The sequence below is a fragment of the Perna viridis genome, chromosome 7, assembly GCF_037379345.1.
Source record: "Perna viridis isolate PV_CMFRI_1.1 ecotype Kerala chromosome 7, ASM3737934v1, whole genome shotgun sequence".
NCBI lineage: Eukaryota > Metazoa > Mollusca > Bivalvia > Mytilida > Mytilidae > Perna > Perna viridis.
The window spans coordinates 12,066,056-12,088,828 of record NC_142451.1 but is presented as its reverse complement, the minus strand read 5'-3'; the positions used below and the strand labels follow the sequence as shown (position 1 = coordinate 12,088,828).

At 38.9% G+C, this 22,773-nt stretch overlaps 1 protein-coding gene across 4 annotated transcripts in view; it reads right to left on the bottom strand.

Moving 5' to 3' along the window:
* LOC148611356 (choline transporter-like protein 2) overlaps positions 1-22,773 on the bottom strand; it is a 117,524-nt gene that overhangs the window by 21,067 nt on the left and 73,684 nt on the right. For all 4 annotated transcript variants that reach the window (XM_088591816.1, XM_088591815.1, XM_088591819.1 and 1 more), the window contains exon 17: positions 512-640. In XM_088591816.1, coding sequence (XP_088447942.1) covers positions 512-640 — 129 coding nt within the window. The remainder of the gene's footprint in view (positions 1-511; positions 641-22,773) is intronic.

Here is a 22,773-nt window from a genome sequence, read left to right as displayed (position 1 = left end):
ATATCATGCAAGTCCCTTGAGTACTTAAGGAGAAGTTGTGCATAAGATGTTTTAGCATCTAAAACCTTAAAGTTTGATTACCTCTCTTTGCAGGCATCTAACAATTATTATATTCCTTTATGCCCATTTACATATGATTCTTATCGATGAAAATCCATTGAGCAGTTTAGGAAAGGTTGTGCTTACAAAATATGTCGACAGAAGAAAGGATGGACAGACAGACAGGAAATGACAATATAACTGCCAAACACTTTGTGAGTCAATATTCAAAAAAAATACTAGATAGAAGGTGTCCCTGGGATTAGACAAAAATGTACCCTATATACCTAAAAGTGTTGACAGAAATCCAACTAGATATTCTCATATGTGATCAAATGAAAGGAGAGATACAAATTTTTACTGTCTTCAAAACAACTGCAAAAGTTTTAGAAGTTACTTATAAGGTAACATTAAATGGGAATTTGCCTTTGATGACACAGGTAAAAAAAATATGTGAAAAATTACATCTTACTTTAGAAAGAACTTGGCGACTGGGTTTTCAGATCCTTTAAGTTTTCCATCAATGTATTCCAGTAAAACTCTGGCTATCTGTACAAGTGCAATTATCAGAGAGCCAAAGGCTAAAGTTCCGAGGTGATATCTACAAAAAATAAAAATAAATAAGGACTAGAGATAATTAAATTACCAAAATTAACTTTATAAAGAAGACTGATATTAAGGTGTCATATTACCTTAACTTTTTTTCACAGCTGATTATTTCTAGACTGATAATTTACAACTTAATAAATTTCAGCAGTTCTTCTCTAGTCATCAATTTACAGTATCACAGCAAGTAAAACAATGAACTTTACAGGATAAAGTAGATCTTTCCTTGCAGATGAATTTTAAAATTCCTTGTTAATTGTCAAGAAAAGTACCTAGGGAACTTTGTCAGGTTATACCCAAAAAATCAAGGATAGACTAACTCTATGCCCTGAACATCATAAATGTATGTGCTATAATACCATTGTCATGACAATGCAACGTTACTGCTATAATGTTTATAACATATTCTGTAAAAGTTACATTTAATTCCATATATTGATGTGGGAGGAGCATTCAATAAATGATTGGTATCCATCTACTAACTAGAGTATTGACAGAAGGACCGACGCCCCTATCATTGTATGCCCCCACTTTGCAAAGTGGGAGTTTGAAAAAAAAAATAAAAGTGAAATAGAACTGCTTGTTGTCAGAAAATTCAGAAATTCAGTCTCTAAAGCCCAAAGAAAAACCTTCATATGTTAAGTTTATAGCATTAGTGTTAAAAGTAAAAGATTACTATCTATAGCCGTATTTATTGTCAACAAATGGCCATTACTAAAATCTTATTACCATTGCTTTCCCTAGAAATTAAAATGCTGAAAAAAAGCTTCATATTAAAACAAGTTATTATGTCTAGAAAATAAGCCATTCCCATAAAAAATTTATTAATTGTCTTAAGTATCGTTTTGGAAAGAAATATGAGAAGAAAGACCAACAATTCAGTAAGCCTAAGATATTGTTTTTGTTCAATATTGTCAGCTGAATCTCCTTTCGAAGGCAATATGAGGTTCAGAGATTGTTAATTATTTCAAAAATTAAAATACTCTTTCTAGATTGAATATACAACAGAGCTTTCTTGACTTCTTTATCTTTGATGCAGTCATAAGCCATTTTTTTAAATGATACTGATAAAAATCTTTACAATGAGTGTTACAGTGCAAATAATGATGGTGTTCAGAAGACATAGTTGGTTTTCCATTGATTAAATAACAATTATTTAATGAACTTCCTAAGGTAGTTAGCTGAACATTTTTACAAGTAGATATTGACAGAAAGTGTCTAAAGGTAGTTAGCTAAACAATTGACCAGAAGATATTGATAGAAAGTTTAAAATTCTTCTCAACAATGTGTTCAGTCAGCCAACAAGGGAAATTCATCAGGTGATTGTCACTGCAAATCTACCCCATGAACATCATCATTACATATGCTATAATCTTGAGAAAAACACTCTTTTTACAATCCTAACACATCTGGTAATTATAATCCAGCTTCTCTGTAGAATTTGATGATTTTTTTTTCATATGTATTAATAGAACAAGAATTAAATGTCAAACAAAGACAATTAAGAATAAATAAGTAAGGAATAAATAAGGAAAATATGACAAAAACACTTTGAAGACAGGTCCTAACATATATATAGTACCTACCAAGATATCTAATATCAACTAATAGATACTTCATAGACCAAAATTGCAACATTGATCTTTTAACAATATTAATGATTTCTTGATTTCAATCAAAAAGACACATTATTTCTAAAAATATTATATCTATCAGACAGAACCTGTGTGTCATTTAACATCTATCAGACAGAACCTGTGTGTCATTTAACAGCTATCAGACAGAACCTGTGTGTCATTTAACAGCTATCAGACAGAACCTGTGTGTCATTTAACAACTATCAGACAGGACCTGTGCGTCATTTAACAGCTATCAGACAGAACCTGTGTGTCATTTAACAGCTATCAGACAGAACCTGTGTGTCATTTAACAGCTATCAGACAGAACCTGTGTGTCATTTAACAGCTATCAGACAGAACCTGTGTGTCATTTAACAGCTATCAGACAGAACCTGTGTGTCATTTAACAGCTATCAGACAGAACCTGTGTGTCATTTAACAGCTATCAGACAGAACCTGTGTGTCATTTAACAGCTATCAGACAGAACCTGTGTGTCATTTAACAGTTATCAGACAGAACCTGTGTGTCATTTAACAACTATCAGACAGGACCTGTGTGTCATTTAACAGTTATCAGACAGAACCTGTGTGTCATTTAACAGCTATCAGACAGAACCTGTGTGTCATTTAACAGCTATCAGACAGAACCTGTGTGTCATTTAACAGTTATCAGACAGGACCTGTGTGTCATTTAACAGTTATCAGACAGAACCTGTGTGTCATTTAACAGCTATCAGACAGGACCTGTGTGTCATTTAACAGCTATCAGACAGAACCTGTATGTCATTTAACAGTTATCAGACAGAACCTGTGTGTCATTTAACAGTTATCAGACAGAACCTGTGTGTCATTTAACAGCTATCAGACAGAACCTGTGTGTCATTTAACAGCTATCAGACAGGACATGTGTGTCATTTAACAGTTATCAGACAGAACCTGTGTGTCATTTAACAGCTATCAGACAGGACCTGTGTGTCATTTAACAGTTATCAGACAGAACCTGTGTGTCATTTAACAGTTATCAGACAGGACCTGTGTGTCATTTAACAGCTATCAGACAGAACCTGTGTGTCATTTAACATCTATCAGACAGAACCTGTGTGTCATTTAACAGCTATCAGACAGAACCTGTGTGTCATTTAACAGTTATCAGACAGAACCTGTGTGTCATTTAACAGCTATCAGACAGAACCTGTGTGTCATTTAACAGCTATCAGACAGAACCTGTGTGTCATTTAACAGCTATCAGACAGAACCTGTGTGTCATTTAACAGCTATCAGACAGAACCTGTGTGTCATTTAACAGCTATCAGACAGGACCTGTGTGTCATTTAACAGTTATCAGACAGGACCTGTGTGTCATTTAACAGCTATCAGACAGAACCTGTGTGTCATTTAACAGTTATCAGACAGGACCTGTGTGTCATTTAACAGCTATCAGACAGGACCTGTGTGTCATTTAACAGTTATCAGACAGGACCTGTGTGTCATTTAACAGCTATCAGACAGAACCTGTGTGTCATTTAACAGCTATCAGACAGAACCTGTGTGTCATTTAACAGCTATCAGACAGAACCTGTGTGTCATTTAACAGTTATCAGACAGAACCTGTGTGTCATTTAACAACTATCAGACAGGACCTGTGTGTCATTTAACAGTTATCAGACAGAACCTGTGTGTCATTTAACAGCTATCAGACAGAACCTGTGTGTCATTTAACAGCTATCAGACAGAACCTGTGTGTCATTTAACAGTTATCAGACAGGACCTGTGTGTCATTTAACAGTTATCAGACAGAACCTGTGTGTCATTTAACAGCTATCAGACAGGACCTGTGTGTCATTTAACAGCTATCAGACAGAACCTGTATGTCATTTAACAGTTATCAGACAGAACCTGTGTGTCATTTAACAGTTATCAGACAGAACCTGTGTGTCATTTAACAGCTATCAGACAGAACCTGTGTGTCATTTAACAGCTATCAGACAGAACCTGTGTGTCATTTAACAGTTATCAGACAGAACCTGTGTGTCATTTAACAGCTATCAGACAGGACATGTGTGTCATTTAACAGTTATCAGACAGAACCTGTGTGTCATTTAACAGCTATCAGACAGGACCTGTGTGTCATTTAACAGTTATCAGACAGAACCTGTGTGTCATTTAACAGTTATCAGACAGGACCTGTGTGTCATTTAACAGCTATCAGACAGAACCTGTGTGTCATTTAACAGTTATCAGACAGAACCTGTGTGTCATTTAACAGCTATCAGACAGGACCTGTGTGTCATTTAACAGCTATCAGACAGAACCTGTGTGTCATTTAACAGCTATCAGACAGGACCTGTGTGTCATTTAACAGCTATCAGACAGGACCTGTGTGTCATTTAACAGTTATCAGACAGGACCTGTGTGTCATTTAACAGTTATCAGACAGAACCTGTGTGTCATTTAACAGCTATCAGACAGAACCTGTGTGTCATTTAACAGTTATCAGACAGGACCTGTGTGTCATTTAACAGCTATCAGACAGGACCTGTGTGTCATTTAACAGCTATCAGACAGGACCTGTGTGTCATTTAACAGCTATCAGACAGAACCTGTGTGTCATTTAACAGTTATCAGACAGAACCTGTGTGTCATTTAACAGCTATCAGACAGGACCTGTGTGTCATTTAACAGTTATCAGACAGAACCTGTGTGTCATTTAACAGCTATCAGACAGGACCTGTGTGTCATTTAACAGCTATCAGACAGAACCTGTGTGTCATTTAACAGTTATCAGACAGGACCTGTGTGTCATTTAACAGTTATCAGACAGGACCTGTGTGTCATTTAACAGCTATCAGACAGGACCTGTGTGTCATTTAACAGCTATCAGACAGAACCTGTGTGTCATTTAACAGTTATCAGACAGAACCTGTGTGTCATTTAACATCTATCAGACAGAACCTGTGTGTCATTTAACAGTTATCAGACAGAACCTGTGTGTCATTTAACATCTATCAGACAGGACCTGTGTGTCATTTAACAACTATCAGACAGAACCTGTGTGTCATTTAACAGCTATCAGACAGAACCTGTGTGTCATTTAACAGCTATCAGACAGAACCTGTGTGTCATTTAACAACTATCAGACAGAACCTGTGTGTCATTTAACAGCTATCAGACAGAACCTGTGTGTCATTTAACAACTATCAGACAGAACCTGTGTGTCATTTAACAGTTATCAGACAGAACCTGTGTGTCATTTAACATCTATCAGACAGGACCTGTGTGTCATTTAACAGCTATCAGACAGAACCTGTATGTCATTTAACAACTACCAGACAGAACCTGTGTGTCATTTAACAGCTATCAGACAGGACCTGTGTGTCATTTAACAGCTATCAGACAGAACCTGTGTGTCATTTAACAACTATCAGACAGAACCTGTGTGTCATTTAACAACTATCAGACAGGACCTGTGTGTCATTTAACAGTTATCAGACAGGACATGTGTGTCATTTAACAGCTATCAGACAGGACCTGTGTGTCATTTAACAACTACCAGACAGAACCTGTGTGTCATTTAACAGCTATCAGACAGAACCTGTGTGTCATTTAACAGCTATCAGACAGAACCTGTGTGTCATTTAACAGTTATCAGACAGAACCTGTGTGTCATTTAACAACTACCAGACAGAACCTGTGTGTCATTTAACAGTTATCAGACAGGACCTGTGTGTCATTTAACAACTACCAGACAGAACCTGTGTGTCATTTAACAGCTATCAGACAGGACATGTGTGTCATTTAACAGCTATCAGACAGAACCTGTGTGTCATTTAACAGCTATCAGACAGAACCTGTGTGTCATTTAACAGCTATCAGACAGGACCTGTGTGTCATTTAACAGTTATCAGACAGAACCTGTGTGTCATTTAACAGCTATCAGACAGAACCTGTGTGTCATTTAACAGCTATCAGACAGGACCTGTGTGTCATTTAACAGTTATCAGACAGAACCTGTGTGTCATTTAACAGCTATCAGACAGAACCTGTGTGTCATTTAACAGCTATCAGACAGAACCTGTGTGTCATTTAACAACTATCAGACAGAACCTGTATGTCATTTAACAGCTATCAGACAGAACCTGTGTGTCATTTAACAGTTATCAGACAGAACCTGTGTGTCATTTAACAGCTATCAGACAGAACCTGTGTGTCATTTAACAACTATCAGACAGAACCTGTGTGTCATTTAACAGTTATCAGACAGAACCTGTGTGTCATTTAACAGTTATCAGACAGAACCTGTGTGTCATTTAACAGCTATCAGACAGGACATGTGTGTCATTTAACAGTTATCAGACAGAACCTGTGTGTCATTTAACAGCTATCAGACAGGACCTGTGTGTCATTTAACAGCTATCAGACAGAACCTGTGTGTCATTTAACAGTTATCAGACAGAACCTGTATGTCATTTAACAGTTATCAGACAGAACCTGTGTGTCATTTAACAGCTATCAGACAGGACCTGTGTGTCATTTAACAGTTATCAGACAGAACCTGTATGTCATTTAACAGTTATCAGACAGGACCTGTGTGTCATTTAACAGCTATCAGACAGAACCTGTGTGTCATTTAACAGTTATCAGACAGGACCTGTGTGTCATTTAACAGCTATCAGACAGAACCTGTGTGTCATTTAACAGTTATCAGACAGGACCTGTGTGTCATTTAACAGCTATCAGACAGAACCTGTGTGTCATTTAACAGTTATCAGACAGAACCTGTATGTCATTTAACAGTTATCAGACAGGACCTGTGTGTCATTTAACAGCTATCAGACAGAACCTGTGTGTCATTTAACAGTTATCAGACAGAACCTGTGTGTCATTTAACAGCTATCAGACAGGACCTGTGTGTCATTTAACAGTTATCAGACAGGACCTGTGTGTCATTTAACAGCTATCAGACAGAACCTGTGTGTCATTTAACAGTTATCAGACAGAACCTGTATGTCATTTAACAGTTATCAGACAGGACCTGTGTGTCATTTAACAGCTATCAGACAGAACCTGTGTGTCATTTAACAGTTATCAGACAGGACCTGTGTGTCATTTAACAGCTATCAGACAGAACCTGTGTGTCATTTAACAGTTATCAGACAGGACCTGTGTGTCATTTAACAGCTATCAGACAGAACCTGTGTGTCATTTAACAGTTATCAGACAGAACCTGTATGTCATTTAACAGTTATCAGACAGGACCTGTGTGTCATTTAACAGCTATCAGACAGAACCTGTGTGTCATTTAACAGTTATCAGACAGGACCTGTGTGTCATTTAACAGCTATCAGACAGGACCTGTGTGTCATTTAACAGCTATCAGACAGAACCTGTGTGTCATTTAACAGTTATCAGACAGAACCTGTATGTCATTTAACAGTTATCAGACAGGACCTGTGTGTCATTTAACAGCTATCAGACAGAACCTGTGTGTCATTTAACAGTTATCAGACAGGACCTGTGTGTCATTTAACAGCTATCAGACAGAACCTGTGTGTCATTTAACAGTTATCAGACAGGACCTGTGTGTCATTTAACAGCTATCAGACAGAACCTGTGTGTCATTTAACAGTTATCAGACAGGACCTGTGTGTCATTTAACAGCTATCAGACAGAACCTGTGTGTCATTTAACAGCTATCAGACAGGACCTGTGTGTCATTTAACAGCTATCAGACAGGACATGTGTGTCATTTAACAGCTATCAGACAGGACCTGTGTGTCATTTAACAGCTATCAGACAGGACATGTGTGTCATTTAACAGCTATCAGACAGGACCTGTGTGTCATTTAACAGCTATCAGACAGAACCTGTGTGTCATTTAACAGCTATCAGACAGGACATGTGTGTCATTTAACAGCTATCAGACAGGACCTGTGTGTCATTTAACAGTTATCAGACAGAACCTGTGTGTCATTTAACAGCTATCAGACAGGACCTGTGTGTCATTTAACAGCTATCAGACAGAACCTGTGTGTCATTTAACAGCTATCAGACAGGACCTGTGTGTCATTTAACAGTTATCAGACAGAACCTGTGTGTCATTTAACAGCTATCAGACAGGACCTGTGTGTCATTTAACAGCTATCAGACAGAACCTGTATGTCATTTAACAGCTATCAGACAGGACCTGTGTGTCATTTAACAGTTATCAGACAGAACCTGTGTGTCATTTAACAGTTATCAGACAGAACCTGTGTGTCATTTAACAGCTATCAGACAGAACCTGTGTGTCATTTAACAGCTATCAGACAGGACCTGTATGTCATTTAACAGTTATCAGACAGAACCTGTGTGTCATTTAACAGCTATCAGACAGAACCTGTGTGTCATTTAACAGCTATCAGACAGAACCTGTGTGTCATTTAACAGCTATCAGACAGGACCTGTGTGTCATTTAACAGCTATCAGACAGAACCTGTGTGTCATTTAACAGCTATCAGACAGAACCTGTGTGTCATTTAACAGCTATCAGACAGAACCTGTGTGTCATTTAACAACTATCAGACAGAACCTGTGTGTCATTTAACAGCTATCAGACAGAACCTGTGTGTCATTTAACAGCTATCAGACAGGACCTGTGTGTCATTTAACAGTTATCAGACAGAACCTGTGTGTCATTTAACAACTATCAGACAGAACCTGTGTGTCATTTAACAGCTATCAGACAGAACCTGTGTGTCATTTAACAGCTATCAGACAGGACCTGTGTGTCATTTAACAGCTATCAGACAGAACCTGTGTGTCATTTAACAGCTATCAGACAGAACCTGTGTGTCATTTAACAGCTATCAGACAGAACCTGTGTGTCATTTAACAGTTATCAGACAGGACCTGTGTGTCATTTAACAGCTATCAGACAGAACCTGTGTGTCATTTAACAGCTATCAGACAGAACCTGTGTGTCATTTAACATTTATCAGACAGGACCTGTGTGTCATTTAACAGCTATCAGACAGAACCTGTGTGTCATTTAACAGCTATCAGACAGAACCTGTGTGTCATTTAACAGTTATCAGACAGGACATGTGTGTCATTTAACAGCTATCAGACAGAACCTGTGTGTCATTTAACAGTTATCAGACAGGACATGTGTGTCATTTAACAGCTATCAGACAGAACCTGTGTGTCATTTAACAGTTATCAGACAGGACATGTGTGTCATTTAACAGCTACCAGACAGAACCTGTGTGTCATTTAACAGTTATCAGACAGAACCTGTGTGTCATTTAACAGCTATCAGACAGAACCTGTGTGTCATTTAACAGCTATCAGACAGAACCTGTGTGTCATTTAACAGTTATCAGACAGGACATGTGTGTCATTTAACAGCTATCAGACAGGACCTGTGTGTCATTTAACAGTTATCAGACAGGACCTGTGTGTCATTTAACAGCTATCAGACAGGACCTGTGTGTCATTTAACAGTTATCAGACAGAACCTGTGTGTCATTTAACAGCTATCAGACAGAACCTGTGTGTCATTTAACAGTTATCAGACAGAACCTGTATGTCATTTAACAGTTATCAGACAGGACCTGTGTGTCATTTAACAGTTATCAGACAGGACCTGTGTGTCATTTAACAGTTATCAGACAGAACCTGTGTGTCATTTAACAGTTATCAGACAGGACATGTGTGTCATTTAACAGCTATCAGAGAACCTGTGCGTCATTTAACAGCTATCAGACAGAACCTGTGTGTCATTTAACATCTATCAGACAGAACCTGTGTGTCATTTAACAGCTATCAGACAGAACCTGTGTGTCATTTAACAGTTATCAGACAGGACCTGTGTGTCATTTAACAGCTATCAGACAGGACATGTGTGTCATTTAACAGTTACCAGACAGAACCTGTGTGTCATTTAACAGCTATCAGACAGAACCTGTGTGTCATTTAACAGTTATCAGACAGAACCTGTGTGTCATTTAACAACTACCAGACAGGACCTGTGTGTCATTTAACAGCTATCAGACAGAACCTGTGTGTCATTTAACAGCTATCAGACAGAACCTGTGTGTCATTTAACAGCTATCAGACAGAACCTGTGTGTCATTTAACAGCTATCAGACAGAACCTGTGTGTCATTTAACAGCTATCAGACAGGACCTGTGTGTCATTTAACAGCTATCAGACAGGACCTGTGTGTCATTTAACAACTATCAGACAGAACCTGTGTGTCATTTAACAGCTATCAGACAGGACCTGTGTGTCATTTAACAGCTATCAGACAGGACCTGTGTGTCATTTAACAGCTATCAGACAGAACCTGTGTGTCATTTAACAGTTATCAGACAGAACCTGTGTGTCATTTAACAGCTATCAGACAGAACCTGTGTGTCATTTAACAGCTATCAGACAGAACCTGTGTGTCATTTAACAGCTATCAGACAGGACCTGTGTGTCATTTAACAGCTATCAGACAGAACCTGTGTGTCATTTAACAGTTATCAGACAGAACCTGTGTGTCATTTAACAGCTATCAGACAGAACCTGTGTGTCATTTAACAGCTATCAGACAGAACCTGTGTGTCATTTAACAGCTATCAGACAGAACCTGTGTGTCATTTAACAGTTATCAGACAGAACCTGTGTGTCATTTAACAGTTATCAGACAGGACCTGTGTGTCATTTAACAGTTATCAGACAGGACCTGTGTGTCATTTAACAGTTATCAGACAGGACCTGTGTGTCATTTAACAGCTATCAGACAGAACCTGTGTGTCATTTAACAGCTATCAGACAGAACCTGTGTGTCATTTAACAGTTATCAGACAGGACCTGTGTGTCATTTAACAGTTATCAGACAGAACCTGTGTGTCATTTAACAGTTATCAGACAGAACCTGTGTGTCATTTAACAGCTATCAGACAGAACCTGTGTGTCATTTAACAGCTATCAGACAGGACCTGTGTGTCATTTAACAGCTATCAGACAGAACCTGTGTGTCATTTAACAGCTATCAGACAGAACCTGTGTGTCATTTAACAGCTATCAGACAGGACCTGTGTGTCATTTAACAGCTATCAGACAGAACCTGTGTGTCATTTAACAGTTATCAGACAGAACCTGTGTGTCATTTAACAGCTATCAGACAGAACCTGTGTGTCATTTAACAGCTATCAGACAGAACCTGTGTGTCATTTAACAGCTACCAGACAGAACCTGTGTGTCATTTAACAGCTATCAGACAGAACCTGTGTGTCATTTAACAGCTATCAGACAGAACCTGTGTGTCATTTAACAGCTATCAGACAGAACCTGTGTGTCATTTAACAGCTATCAGACAGAACCTGTGTGTCATTTAACAGCTATCAGACAGGACCTGTGTGTCATTTAACAACTATCAGACAGAACCTGTGTGTCATTTAACAGCTACCAGACAGGACATGTGTGTCATTTAACAGCTATCAGACAGAACCTGTGTGTCATTTAACAGCTATCAGACAGAACCTGTGTGTCATTTAACAACTATCAGACAGAACCTGTGTGTCATTTAACAGTTATCAGACAGAACCTGTGTGTCATTTAACAACTATCAGACAGAACCTGTGTGTCATTTAACAACTATCAGACAGAACCTGTGTGTCATTTAACAGCTATCAGACAGGACCTGTGTGTCATTTAACAACTATCAGACAGAACCTGTGTGTCATTTAACAGCTACCAGACAGGACATGTGTGTCATTTAACAGCTATCAGACAGAACCTGTGTGTCATTTAACAGCTATCAGACAGAACCTGTGTGTCATTTAACAGTTATCAGACAGAACCTGTGTGTCATTTAACAGTTATCAGACAGAACCTGTGTGTCATTTAACAACTATCAGACAGAACCTGTGTGTCATTTAACAGCTATCAGACAGGACATGTGTGTCATTTAACAACTATCAGACAGAACCTGTGTGTCATTTAACAGCTATCAGACAGAACCTGTGTGTCATTTAACAGCTATCAGACAGAACCTGTGTGTCATTTAACAGCTATCAGACAGAACCTGTGTGTCATTTAACAGCTATCAGACAGGACCTGTGTGTCATTTAACAACTATCAGACAGAACCTGTGTGTCATTTAACAGCTATCAGACAGAACCTGTGTGTCATTTAACAGCTATCAGACAGAACCTGTGTGTCATTTAACAGCTATCAGACAGGACCTGTGTGTCATTTAACAGTTATCAGACAGGACCTGTGTGTCATTTAACAGCTATCAGACAGGACCTGTGTGTCATTTAACAGTTATCAGACAGAACCTGTGTGTCATTTAACAGCTATCAGACAGAACCTGTGTGTCATTTAACAGTTATCAGACAGAACCTGTATGTCATTTAACAGTTATCAGACAGGACCTGTGTGTCATTTAACAGTTATCAGACAGGACCTGTGTGTCATTTAACAGTTATCAGACAGGACCTGTGTGTCATTTAACAGTTATCAGACAGAACCTGTGTGTCATTTAACAGTTATCAGACAGGACCTGTGTGTCATTTAACAGTTATCAGACAGAACCTGTGTGTCATTTAACAGTTATCAGACAGGACCTGTGTGTCATTTAACAGCTATCAGACAGAACCTGTGTGTCATTTAACAGCTATCAGACAGAACATGTGTGTCATTTAACAGTTATCAGACAGGACCTGTGTGTCATTTAACAGTTATCAGACAGAACCTGTGTGTCATTTAACAGCTATCAGACAGGACCTGTGTGTCATTTAACAGTTATCAGACAGGACCTGTGTGTCATTTAACAGTTATCAGACAGAACCTGTGTGTCATTTAACATCTATCAGACAGGACCTGTGTGTCATTTAACAGCTATCAGACAGAACCTGTGTGTCATTTAACAGCTATCAGACAGAACCTGTGTGTCATTTAACAGTTATCAGACAGGACCTGTGTGTCATTTAACAGCTATCAGACAGAACCTGTGTGTCATTTAACAGCTATCAGACAGAACCTGTGTGTCATTTAACAGTTATCAGACAGGACCTGTGTGTCATTTAACAGTTATCAGACAGGACCTGTGTGTCATTTAACAGTTATCAGACAGAACCTGTGTGTCATTTAACATCTATCAGACAGAACCTGTGTGTCATTTAACAGCTATCAGACAGAACCTGTGTGTCATTTAACAGCTATCAGACAGAACCTGTGTGTCATTTAACAGCTATCAGACAGAACCTGTGTGTCATTTAACAGTTATCAGACAGAACCTGTGTGTCATTAACAGCTATCAGACAGGACCTGTGTGTCATTTAACAGCTACCAGACAGGACCTGTGTGTCATTTAACAGCTATCAGACAGAACCTGTGTGTCATTTAACAGCTATCAGACAGAACCTGTGTGTCATTTAACAGTTATCAGACAGAACCTGTGTGTCATTTAACAGTTATCAGACAGAACCTGTGTGTCATTTAACAGTTATCAGACAGAACCTGTGTGTCATTTAACAACTATCAGACAGAACCTGTGTGTCATTTAACAGCTATCAGACAGAACCTGTGTGTCATTTAACAGCTATCAGACAGAACCTGTGTGTCATTTAACAGCTATCAGACAGAACCTGTGTGTCATTTAACAGCTATCAGACAGAACCTGTGTGTCATTTAACAGTTATCAGACAGAACCTGTGTGTCATTTAACAGTTATCAGACAGAACCTGTGTGTCATTTAACAGTTATCAGACAGAACCTGTGTGTCATTTAACAGCTATCAGACAGAACCTGTGTGTCATTTAACAGCTATCAGACAGAACCTGTGTGTCATTTAACAGCTATCAGACAGAACCTGTATGTCATTTAACAGTTATCAGACAGAACCTGTGTGTCATTTAACAGCTATCAGACAGAACCTGTGTGTCATTTAACAGCTATCAGACAGAACCTGTATGTCATTTAACAGTTATCAGACAGGACATGTGTGTCATTTAACAGTTATCAGACAGAACCTGTGTGTCATTTAACAGTTATCAGACAGAACCTGTGTGTCATTTAACAGCTATCAGACAGAACCTGTGTGTCATTTAACAGCTATCAGACAGAACCTGTGTGTCATTTAACAGCTATCAGACAGAACCTGTATGTCATTTAACAGTTATCAGACAGAACCTGTGTGTCATTTAACAGCTATCAGACAGAACCTGTGTGTCATTTAACAGCTATCAGACAGAACCTGTGTGTCATTTAACAGCTATCAGACAGAACCTGTATGTCATTTAACAGTTATCAGACAGAACCTGTGTGTCATTTAACAGCTATCAGACAGAACCTGTGTGTCATTTAACAGCTATCAGACAGAACCTGTGTGTCATTTAACAGCTATCAGACAGAACCTGTGTGTCATTTAACAGCTATCAGACAGGACATGTGTGTCATTTAACAGCTATCAGACAGGACCTGTGTGTCATTTAACAGTTATCAGACAGGACCTGTGTGTCATTTAACAGTTATCAGACAGAACCTGTGTGTCATTTAACAGCTATCAGACAGAACCTGTGTGTCATTTAACAGCTATCAGACAGAACCTGTGTGTCATTTAACAGCTATCAGACAGGACCTGTGTGTCATTTAACAGCTATCAGACAGAACCTGTGTGTCATTTAACAGCTATCAGACAGGACATGTGTGTCATTTAACAGCTATCAGACAGAACCTGTGTGTCATTTAACAGCTATCAGACAGAACCTGTGTGTCATTTAACAGCTATCAGACAGAACCTGTGTGTCATTTAACAGCTATCAGACAGAACCTGTGTGTCATTTAACAGCTATCAGACAGAACCTGTGTGTCATTTAACAGCTATCAGACAGAACCTGTGTGTCATTTAACAGCTATCAGACAGAACCTGTGTGTCATTTAACAGCTATCAGACAGAACCTGTGTGTCATTTAACAGCTATCAGACAGAACCTGTGTGTCATTTAACAGTTATCAGACAGAACCTGTGTGTCATTTAACAGCTATCAGACAGAACCTGTGTGTCATTTAACAGCTATCAGACAGGACCTGTGTGTCATTTAACAGCTATCAGACAGAACCTGTGTGTCATTTAACAGCTATCAGACAGAACCTGTGTGTCATTTAACAACTATCAGACAGAACCTGTGTGTCATTTAACAGCTATCAGACAGGACCTGTGTGTCATTTAACAGCTATCAGACAGAACCTGTGTGTCATTTAACAGCTATCAGACAGGACCTGTGTGTCATTTAACAGCTATCAGACAGAACCTGTGTGTCATTTAACAGCTATCAGACAGAACCTGTGTGTCATTTAACAGCTATCAGACAGAACCTGTGTGTCATTTAACAGTTATCAGACAGAACCTGTGTGTCATTTAACAGCTATCAGACAGAACCTGTGTGTCATTTAACAGCTATCAGACAGGACCTGTGTGTCATTTAACAGCTATCAGACAGGACATGTGTGTCATTTAACAGTTATCAGACAGAACCTGTGTGTCATTTAACAGCTATCAGACAGAACCTGTGTGTCATTTAACAGCTATCAGACAGAACCTGTGTGTCATTTAACAGCTATCAGACAGGACCTGTGTGTCATTTAACAGCTATCAGACAGAACCTGTGTGTCATTTAACAGCTACCAGACAGAACCTGTGTGTCATTTAACAGCTACCAGACAGGACCTGTGTGTCATTTAACAGCTATCAGACAGAACCTGTGTGTCATTTAACAGCTACCAGACAGAACCTGTGTGTCATTTAACAGCTATCAGACAGAACCTGTGTGTCATTTAACAGCTATCAGACAGAACCTTTATGTCATTTAACAGCTATCAGACAGAACCTGTGTGTCATTTAACAGCTATCAGACAGAACCTGTGTGTCATTTAACAGCTATCAGACAGAACCTGTGTGTCATTTAACAGTTATCAGACAGAACCTGTGCGTCATTTAACAGCTATCAGACAGAACCTGTGTGTCATTTAACAGCTATCAGACAGAACCTGTGTGTCATTTAACAGCTATCAGACAGAACCTGTGTGTCATTTAACAGCTATCAGACAGAACCTTTATGTCATTTAACAGTTATCAGACAGAACCTGTGCGTCATTTAACAGCTATCAGACAGAACCTGTGTGTCATTTAACAGCTATCAGACAGAACCTGTGTGTCATTTAACAGCTATCAGACAGAACCTGTGTGTCATTTAACAGCTATCAGACAGAACCTTTATGTCATTTAACAGTTATCAGACAGGACATGTGTGTCATTTAACAGCTATCAGACAGGACCTGTGTGTCATTTAACAGCTATCAGACAGAACCTGTGTGTCATTTAACAGTTATCAGACAGAACCTTTATGTCATTTAACAGCTATCAGACAGAACCTGTGTGTCATTTAACAGCTATCAGACAGAACCTGTGTGTCATTTAACAGCTATCAGACAGAACCTTTATGTCATTTAACAGTTATCAGACAGAACCTTTATGTCATTTAACAGTTATCAGACAGAACCTTTATGTCATTTAACAGTTATCAGACAGAACCTTTATGTCATTTAACAGCTATCAGACAGAACCTGTGTGTCATTTAACAGCTATCAGAGAACCTGTGCGTCATTTAACAGCTATCAGACAGAACCTGTGTGTCATTTAACAGCTATCAGACAGAACCTGTGTGTCATTTAACAGCTATCAGACAGAACCTGTGTGTCATTTAACAGCTATCAGACAGGACCTGTGTGTCATTTAACAGCTATCAGACAGAACCTGTGTGTCATTTAACAGTTATCAGACAGAACCTGTGTGTCATTTAACAGCTATCAGACAGAACCTGTGTGTCATTTAACAGCTATCAGACAGAACCTGTGTGTCATTTAACAGCTATCAGACAGAACCTGTGTGTCATTTAACAGATATCAGACAGTACCTGTGTGTCATTTAACAGTTATCAGACAGAACCTGTGTGTCATTTAACAGTTATCAGACAGGACCTGTGTGTCATTTAACAGCTATCAGACAGAACCTGTGTGTCATTTAACAGCTATCAGACAGAACCTGTGTGTCATTTAACAGCTATCAGACAGAACCTGTGTGTCATTAACAGCTATCAGACAGAACCTGTGTGTCATTTAACAGCTATCAGACAGAACCTGTGTGTCATTTAACAGCTATCAGACAGAACCTGTGTGTCATTTAACAGCTATCAGACAGAACCTGTGTGTCATTTAACAGTTATCAGACAGAACCTGTGTGTCATTTAACAGCTATCAGACAGAACCTTTATGTCATTTAACAGTTATCAGACAGAACCTTTATGTCATTTAACAGCTATCAGACAGAACCTGTGTGTCATTTAACATCTATCAGACAGGACCTGTGTGTCATTTAACAGCTATCAGACAGGACATGTGTGTCATTTAACATCTATCAGACAGGACCTGTGTGTCATTTAACAGTTATCAGACAGAACCTTTATGTCATTTAACAGCTATCAGACAGAACCTGTGTGTCATTTAACATCTATCAGACAGGACCTGTGTGTCATTTAACAGTTATCAGACAGAACCTTTATGTCATTTAACAGCTATCAGACAGAACCTGTGTGTCATTTAACATCTATCAGACAGGACATGTGTGTCATTTAACAACTATCAGACAGGACCTGTGTGTCATTTAACAGTTATCAGACAGAACCTTTATGTCATTTAACAGCTATCAGACAGAACCTGTGTGTCATTTAACATCTATCAGACAGGACCTGTGTGTCATTTAACAGCTATCAGACAGGACATGTGTGTCATTTAACATCTATCAGACAGGACCTGTGTGTCATTTAACAACTATCAGACAGGACCTGTGTGTCATTTAACAGCTATCAGACAGAACCTGTGTGTCATTTAACAGCTATCAGACAGAACCTGTGTGTCATTTAACAGTTATCAGACAGGACCTGTGTGTCATTTAACAGCTATCAGACAGAACCTGTGTGTCATTTAACAGTTATCAGACAGAACCTGTGTGTCATTTAACAGTTATCAGACAGAACCTGTGTGTCATTTAACAGCTATCAGACAGAACCTGTGTGTCATTTAACAGTTATCAGACAGGACCTGTGTGTCATTTAACAGCTATCAGACAGGACCTGTGTGTCATTTAACAGCTATCAGACAGAACCTGTGTGTCATTTAACAGTTATCAGACAGAACCTGTGTGTCATTTAACAGCTATCAGACAGGACCTGTGTGTCATTTAACAGCTATCAGACAGAACCTGTGTGTCATTTAACAGTTATCAGACAGAACCTGTGTGTCATTTAACAGCTATCAGACAGAACCTGTGTGTCATTTAACAGTTATCAGACAGAACCTGTGTGTCATTTAACAGCTATCAGACAGGAACCTGTGTGTCATTTAACAGCTATCAGACAGGACCTGTGTGTCATTTAACAGCTATCAGACAGAACCTGTGTGTCATTTAACAGTTATCAGACAGAACCTGTGTGTCATTTAACAGCTATCAGACAGAACCTGTGTGTCATTTAACAGTTATCAGACAGAACCTGTGTGTCATTTAACAGCTATCAGACAGAACCTGTGTGTCATTTAACAGTTATCAGACAGAACCTGTGTGTCATTTAACAGCTATCAGACAGAACCTGTGTGTCATTTAACAGTTATCAGACAGGACCTGTGTGTCATTTAACAGCTATCAGACAGGACCTGTGTGTCATTTAACAGCTATCAGACAGAACCTGTGTGTCATTTAACAGTTATCAGACAGAACCTGTGTGTCATTTAACAGCTATCAGACAGAACCTGTGTGTCATTTAACAGCTATCAGACAGAACCTGTGTGTCATTTAACAGTTATCAGACAGGACCTGTGTGTCATTTAACAGCTATCAGACAGGACCTGTGTGTCATTTAACAGCTATCAGACAGAACCTGTGTGTCATTTAACAGTTATCAGACAGAACCTGTGTGTCATTTAACAGTTATCAGACAGGACCTGTATGTCATTTAACAGCTATCAGACAGGACCTGTGTGTCATTTAACAGCTATCAGACAGAACCTGTGTGTCATTTAACAGCTATCAGACAGGACCTGTGTGTCATTTAACAGTTATCAGACAGGACCTGTGTGTCATTTAACAGCTATCAGACAGGACCTGTGTGTCATTTAACAGCTATCAGACAGAACCTGTATGTCATTTAACAACTATCAGACAGGACCTGTGTGTCATTTAACAGCTATCAGACAGAACCTGTATGTCATTTAACAACTATCAGACAGAACCTGTGTGTCATTTAACAGCTATCAGACAGAACCTGTATGTCATTTAACAGTTATCAGACAGAACCTGTGTGTCATTTAACAGTTATCAGACAGAACCTGTGTGTCATTTAACAGTTATCAGACAGAACCTGTGTGTCATTTAACAGTTATCAGACAGAACCTGTGTGTCATTTAACAGCTATCAGACAGAACCTGTGTGTCATTTAACAGCTATCAGACAGGACGTGTGTCATTTAACAGTTATCAGACAGAACCTGTGTGTCATTTAACAGTTATCAGACAGAACCTGTGTGTCATTTAACAGTTATCAGACAGAACCTGTGTGTCATTTAACAGTTATCAGACAGAACCTGTGTGTCATTTAACAGCTATCAGACAGAACCTGTGTGTCATTTAACAGCTATCAGACAGAACCTGTGTGTCATTTAACAGCTATCAGACAGAACCTGTGTGTCATTTAACAGCTATCAGACAGAACCTGTGTGTCATTTAACAACTATCAGACAGAACCTGTGTGTCATTTAACAGCTATCAGACAGAACCTGTATGTCATTTAACAACTATCAGACAGAACCTGTATGTCATTTAACAACTATCAGACAGAACCTGTGTGTCATTTAACAGCTATCAGACAGAACCTGTATGTCATTTAACAACTATCAGACAGAACCTGTGTGTCATTTAACAGCTATCAGACAGAACCTGTATGTCATTTAACAGTTATCAGACAGAACCTGTGTGTCATTTAACAGTTATCAGACAGAACCTGTGTGTCATTTAACAGTTATCAGACAGAACCTGTGTGTCATTTAACAGTTATCAGACAGAACCTGTGTGTCATTTAACAGCTATCAGACAGAACCTGTGTGTCATTTAACAGCTATCAGACAGGACATGTGTGTCATTTAACAGTTATCAGACAGAACCTGTGTGTCATTTAACAGTTATCAGACAGAACCTGTGTGTCATTTAACAGTTATCAGACAGAACCTGTGTGTCATTTAACAGTTATCAGACAGAACCTGTGTGTCATTTAACAGCTATCAGACAGAACCTGTGTGTCATTTAACAGCTATCAGACAGAACCTGTGTGTCATTTAACAGCTATCAGACAGAACCTGTGTGTCATTTAACAGCTATCAGACAGAACCTGTGTGTCATTTAACAGCTATCAGACAGAACCTGTATGTCATTTAACAGTTATCAGACAGAACCTGTGTGTCATTTAACAGCTATCAGACAGAACCTGTGTGTCATTTAACAGCTTATCAGACAGAACCTGTGTGTCATTTAACAGCTATCAGACAGAACCTGTGTGTCATTTAACAGTTATCAGACAGAACCTGTGTGTCATTTAACAGCTATCAGACAGAACCTGTGTGTCATTTAACAGCTATCAGACAGGACCTGTGTGTCATTTAACAGCTATCAGACAGAACCTGTGTGTCATTTAACAGTTATCAGACAGAACCTGTGTGTCATTTAACAGTTATCAGACAGAACCTGTGTGTCATTTAACAGTTATCAGACAGAACCTGTGTGTCATTTAACAGTTATCAGACAGAACCTGTGTGTCATTTAACAGCTATCAGACAGAACCTGTGTGTCATTTAACAGCTATCAGACAGGACCTGTGTGTCATTTAACAGTTATCAGACAGAACCTGTATGTCATTTAACAGTTATCAGACAGGAACCTGAGTGTCAATTATCAGCTATCAGACAGAACCTGTGTGTCATTTAACAGCTATCAGACAGGACATGTGTGTCATTTAACAGTTATCAGACAGAACCTGTGTGTCATTTAACAGTTATCAGACAGAACCTGTGTGTCATTTAACAGCTATCAGACAGAACCTGTGTGTCATTTAACAACTATCAGACAGGACCTGTGTGTCATTTAGAAGATATCAGACAGAACCTGTGTGTCATTTAACAACTATCAGACAGGACCTGTGCGTCATTTAACAGCTATCAGACAGAACCTGTGTGTCATTTAACAGCTATCAGACAGAACCTGTGTGTCATTTAACAGCTATCAGACAGAACCTGTGTGTCATTTAACAGCTATCAGACAGAACCTGTGTGTCATTTAACAGTTATCAGACAGAACCTGTGTGTCATTTAACAGCTATCAGACAGGACCTGTGTGTCATTTAACAGCTATCAGACAGAACCTGTGTGTCATTTAACAGCTATCAGACAGAACCTGTGTGTCATTTAACAGTTATCAGACAGAACCTGTGTGTCATTTAACAGCTATCAGACAGGACCTGTGTGTCATTTAACAGCTATCAGACAGGACCTGTGTGTCATTTAACAGTTATCAGACAGAACCTGTGTGTCATTTAACAGCTATCAGACAGAACCTGTGTGTCATTTAACAGTTATCAGACAGAACCTGTGTGTCATTTAACAGCTATCAGACAGAACCTGTGTGTCATTTAACAGCTATCAGACAGGACCTGTGTGTCATTTAACAGTTATCAGACAGAACCTGTGTGTCATTTAACAGCTATCAGACAGAACCTGTGTGTCATTTAACAGTTATCAGACAGGACCTGTGTGTCATTTAACAGCTATCAGACAGAACCTGTGTGTCATTTAACAGTTATCAGACAGAACCTGTGTGTCATTTAACAGCTATCAGACAGAACCTGTGTGTCATTTAACAGTTATCAGACAGAACCTGTGTGTCATTTAACAGCTATCAGACAGAACCTGTGTGTCATTTAACAGCTATCAGACAGAACCTGTGTGTCATTTAACAGCTATCAGACAGAACCTGTGTGTCATTTAACAGTTATCAGACAGAACCTGTGTGTCATTTAACAGCTATCAGACAGAACCTGTGTGTCATTTAACAGCTATCAGACAGAACCTGTGTGTCATTTAACAGTTATCAGACAGGACCTGTGTGTCATTTAACAGCTATCAGACAGGACATGTGTGTCATTTAACAGTTATCAGACAGGACCTGTGTGTCATTTAACAGTTATCAGACAGAACCTGTGTGTCATTTAACAGCTATCAGACAGAACCTGTGTGTCATTTAACAGCTATCAGACAGGACCTGTGTGTCATTTAACAGTTATCAGACAGAACCTGTGTGTCATTTAACAGCTATCAGACAGAACCTGTGTGTCATTTAACAGCTATCAGACAGAACCTGTGTGTCATTTAACAGCTATCAGA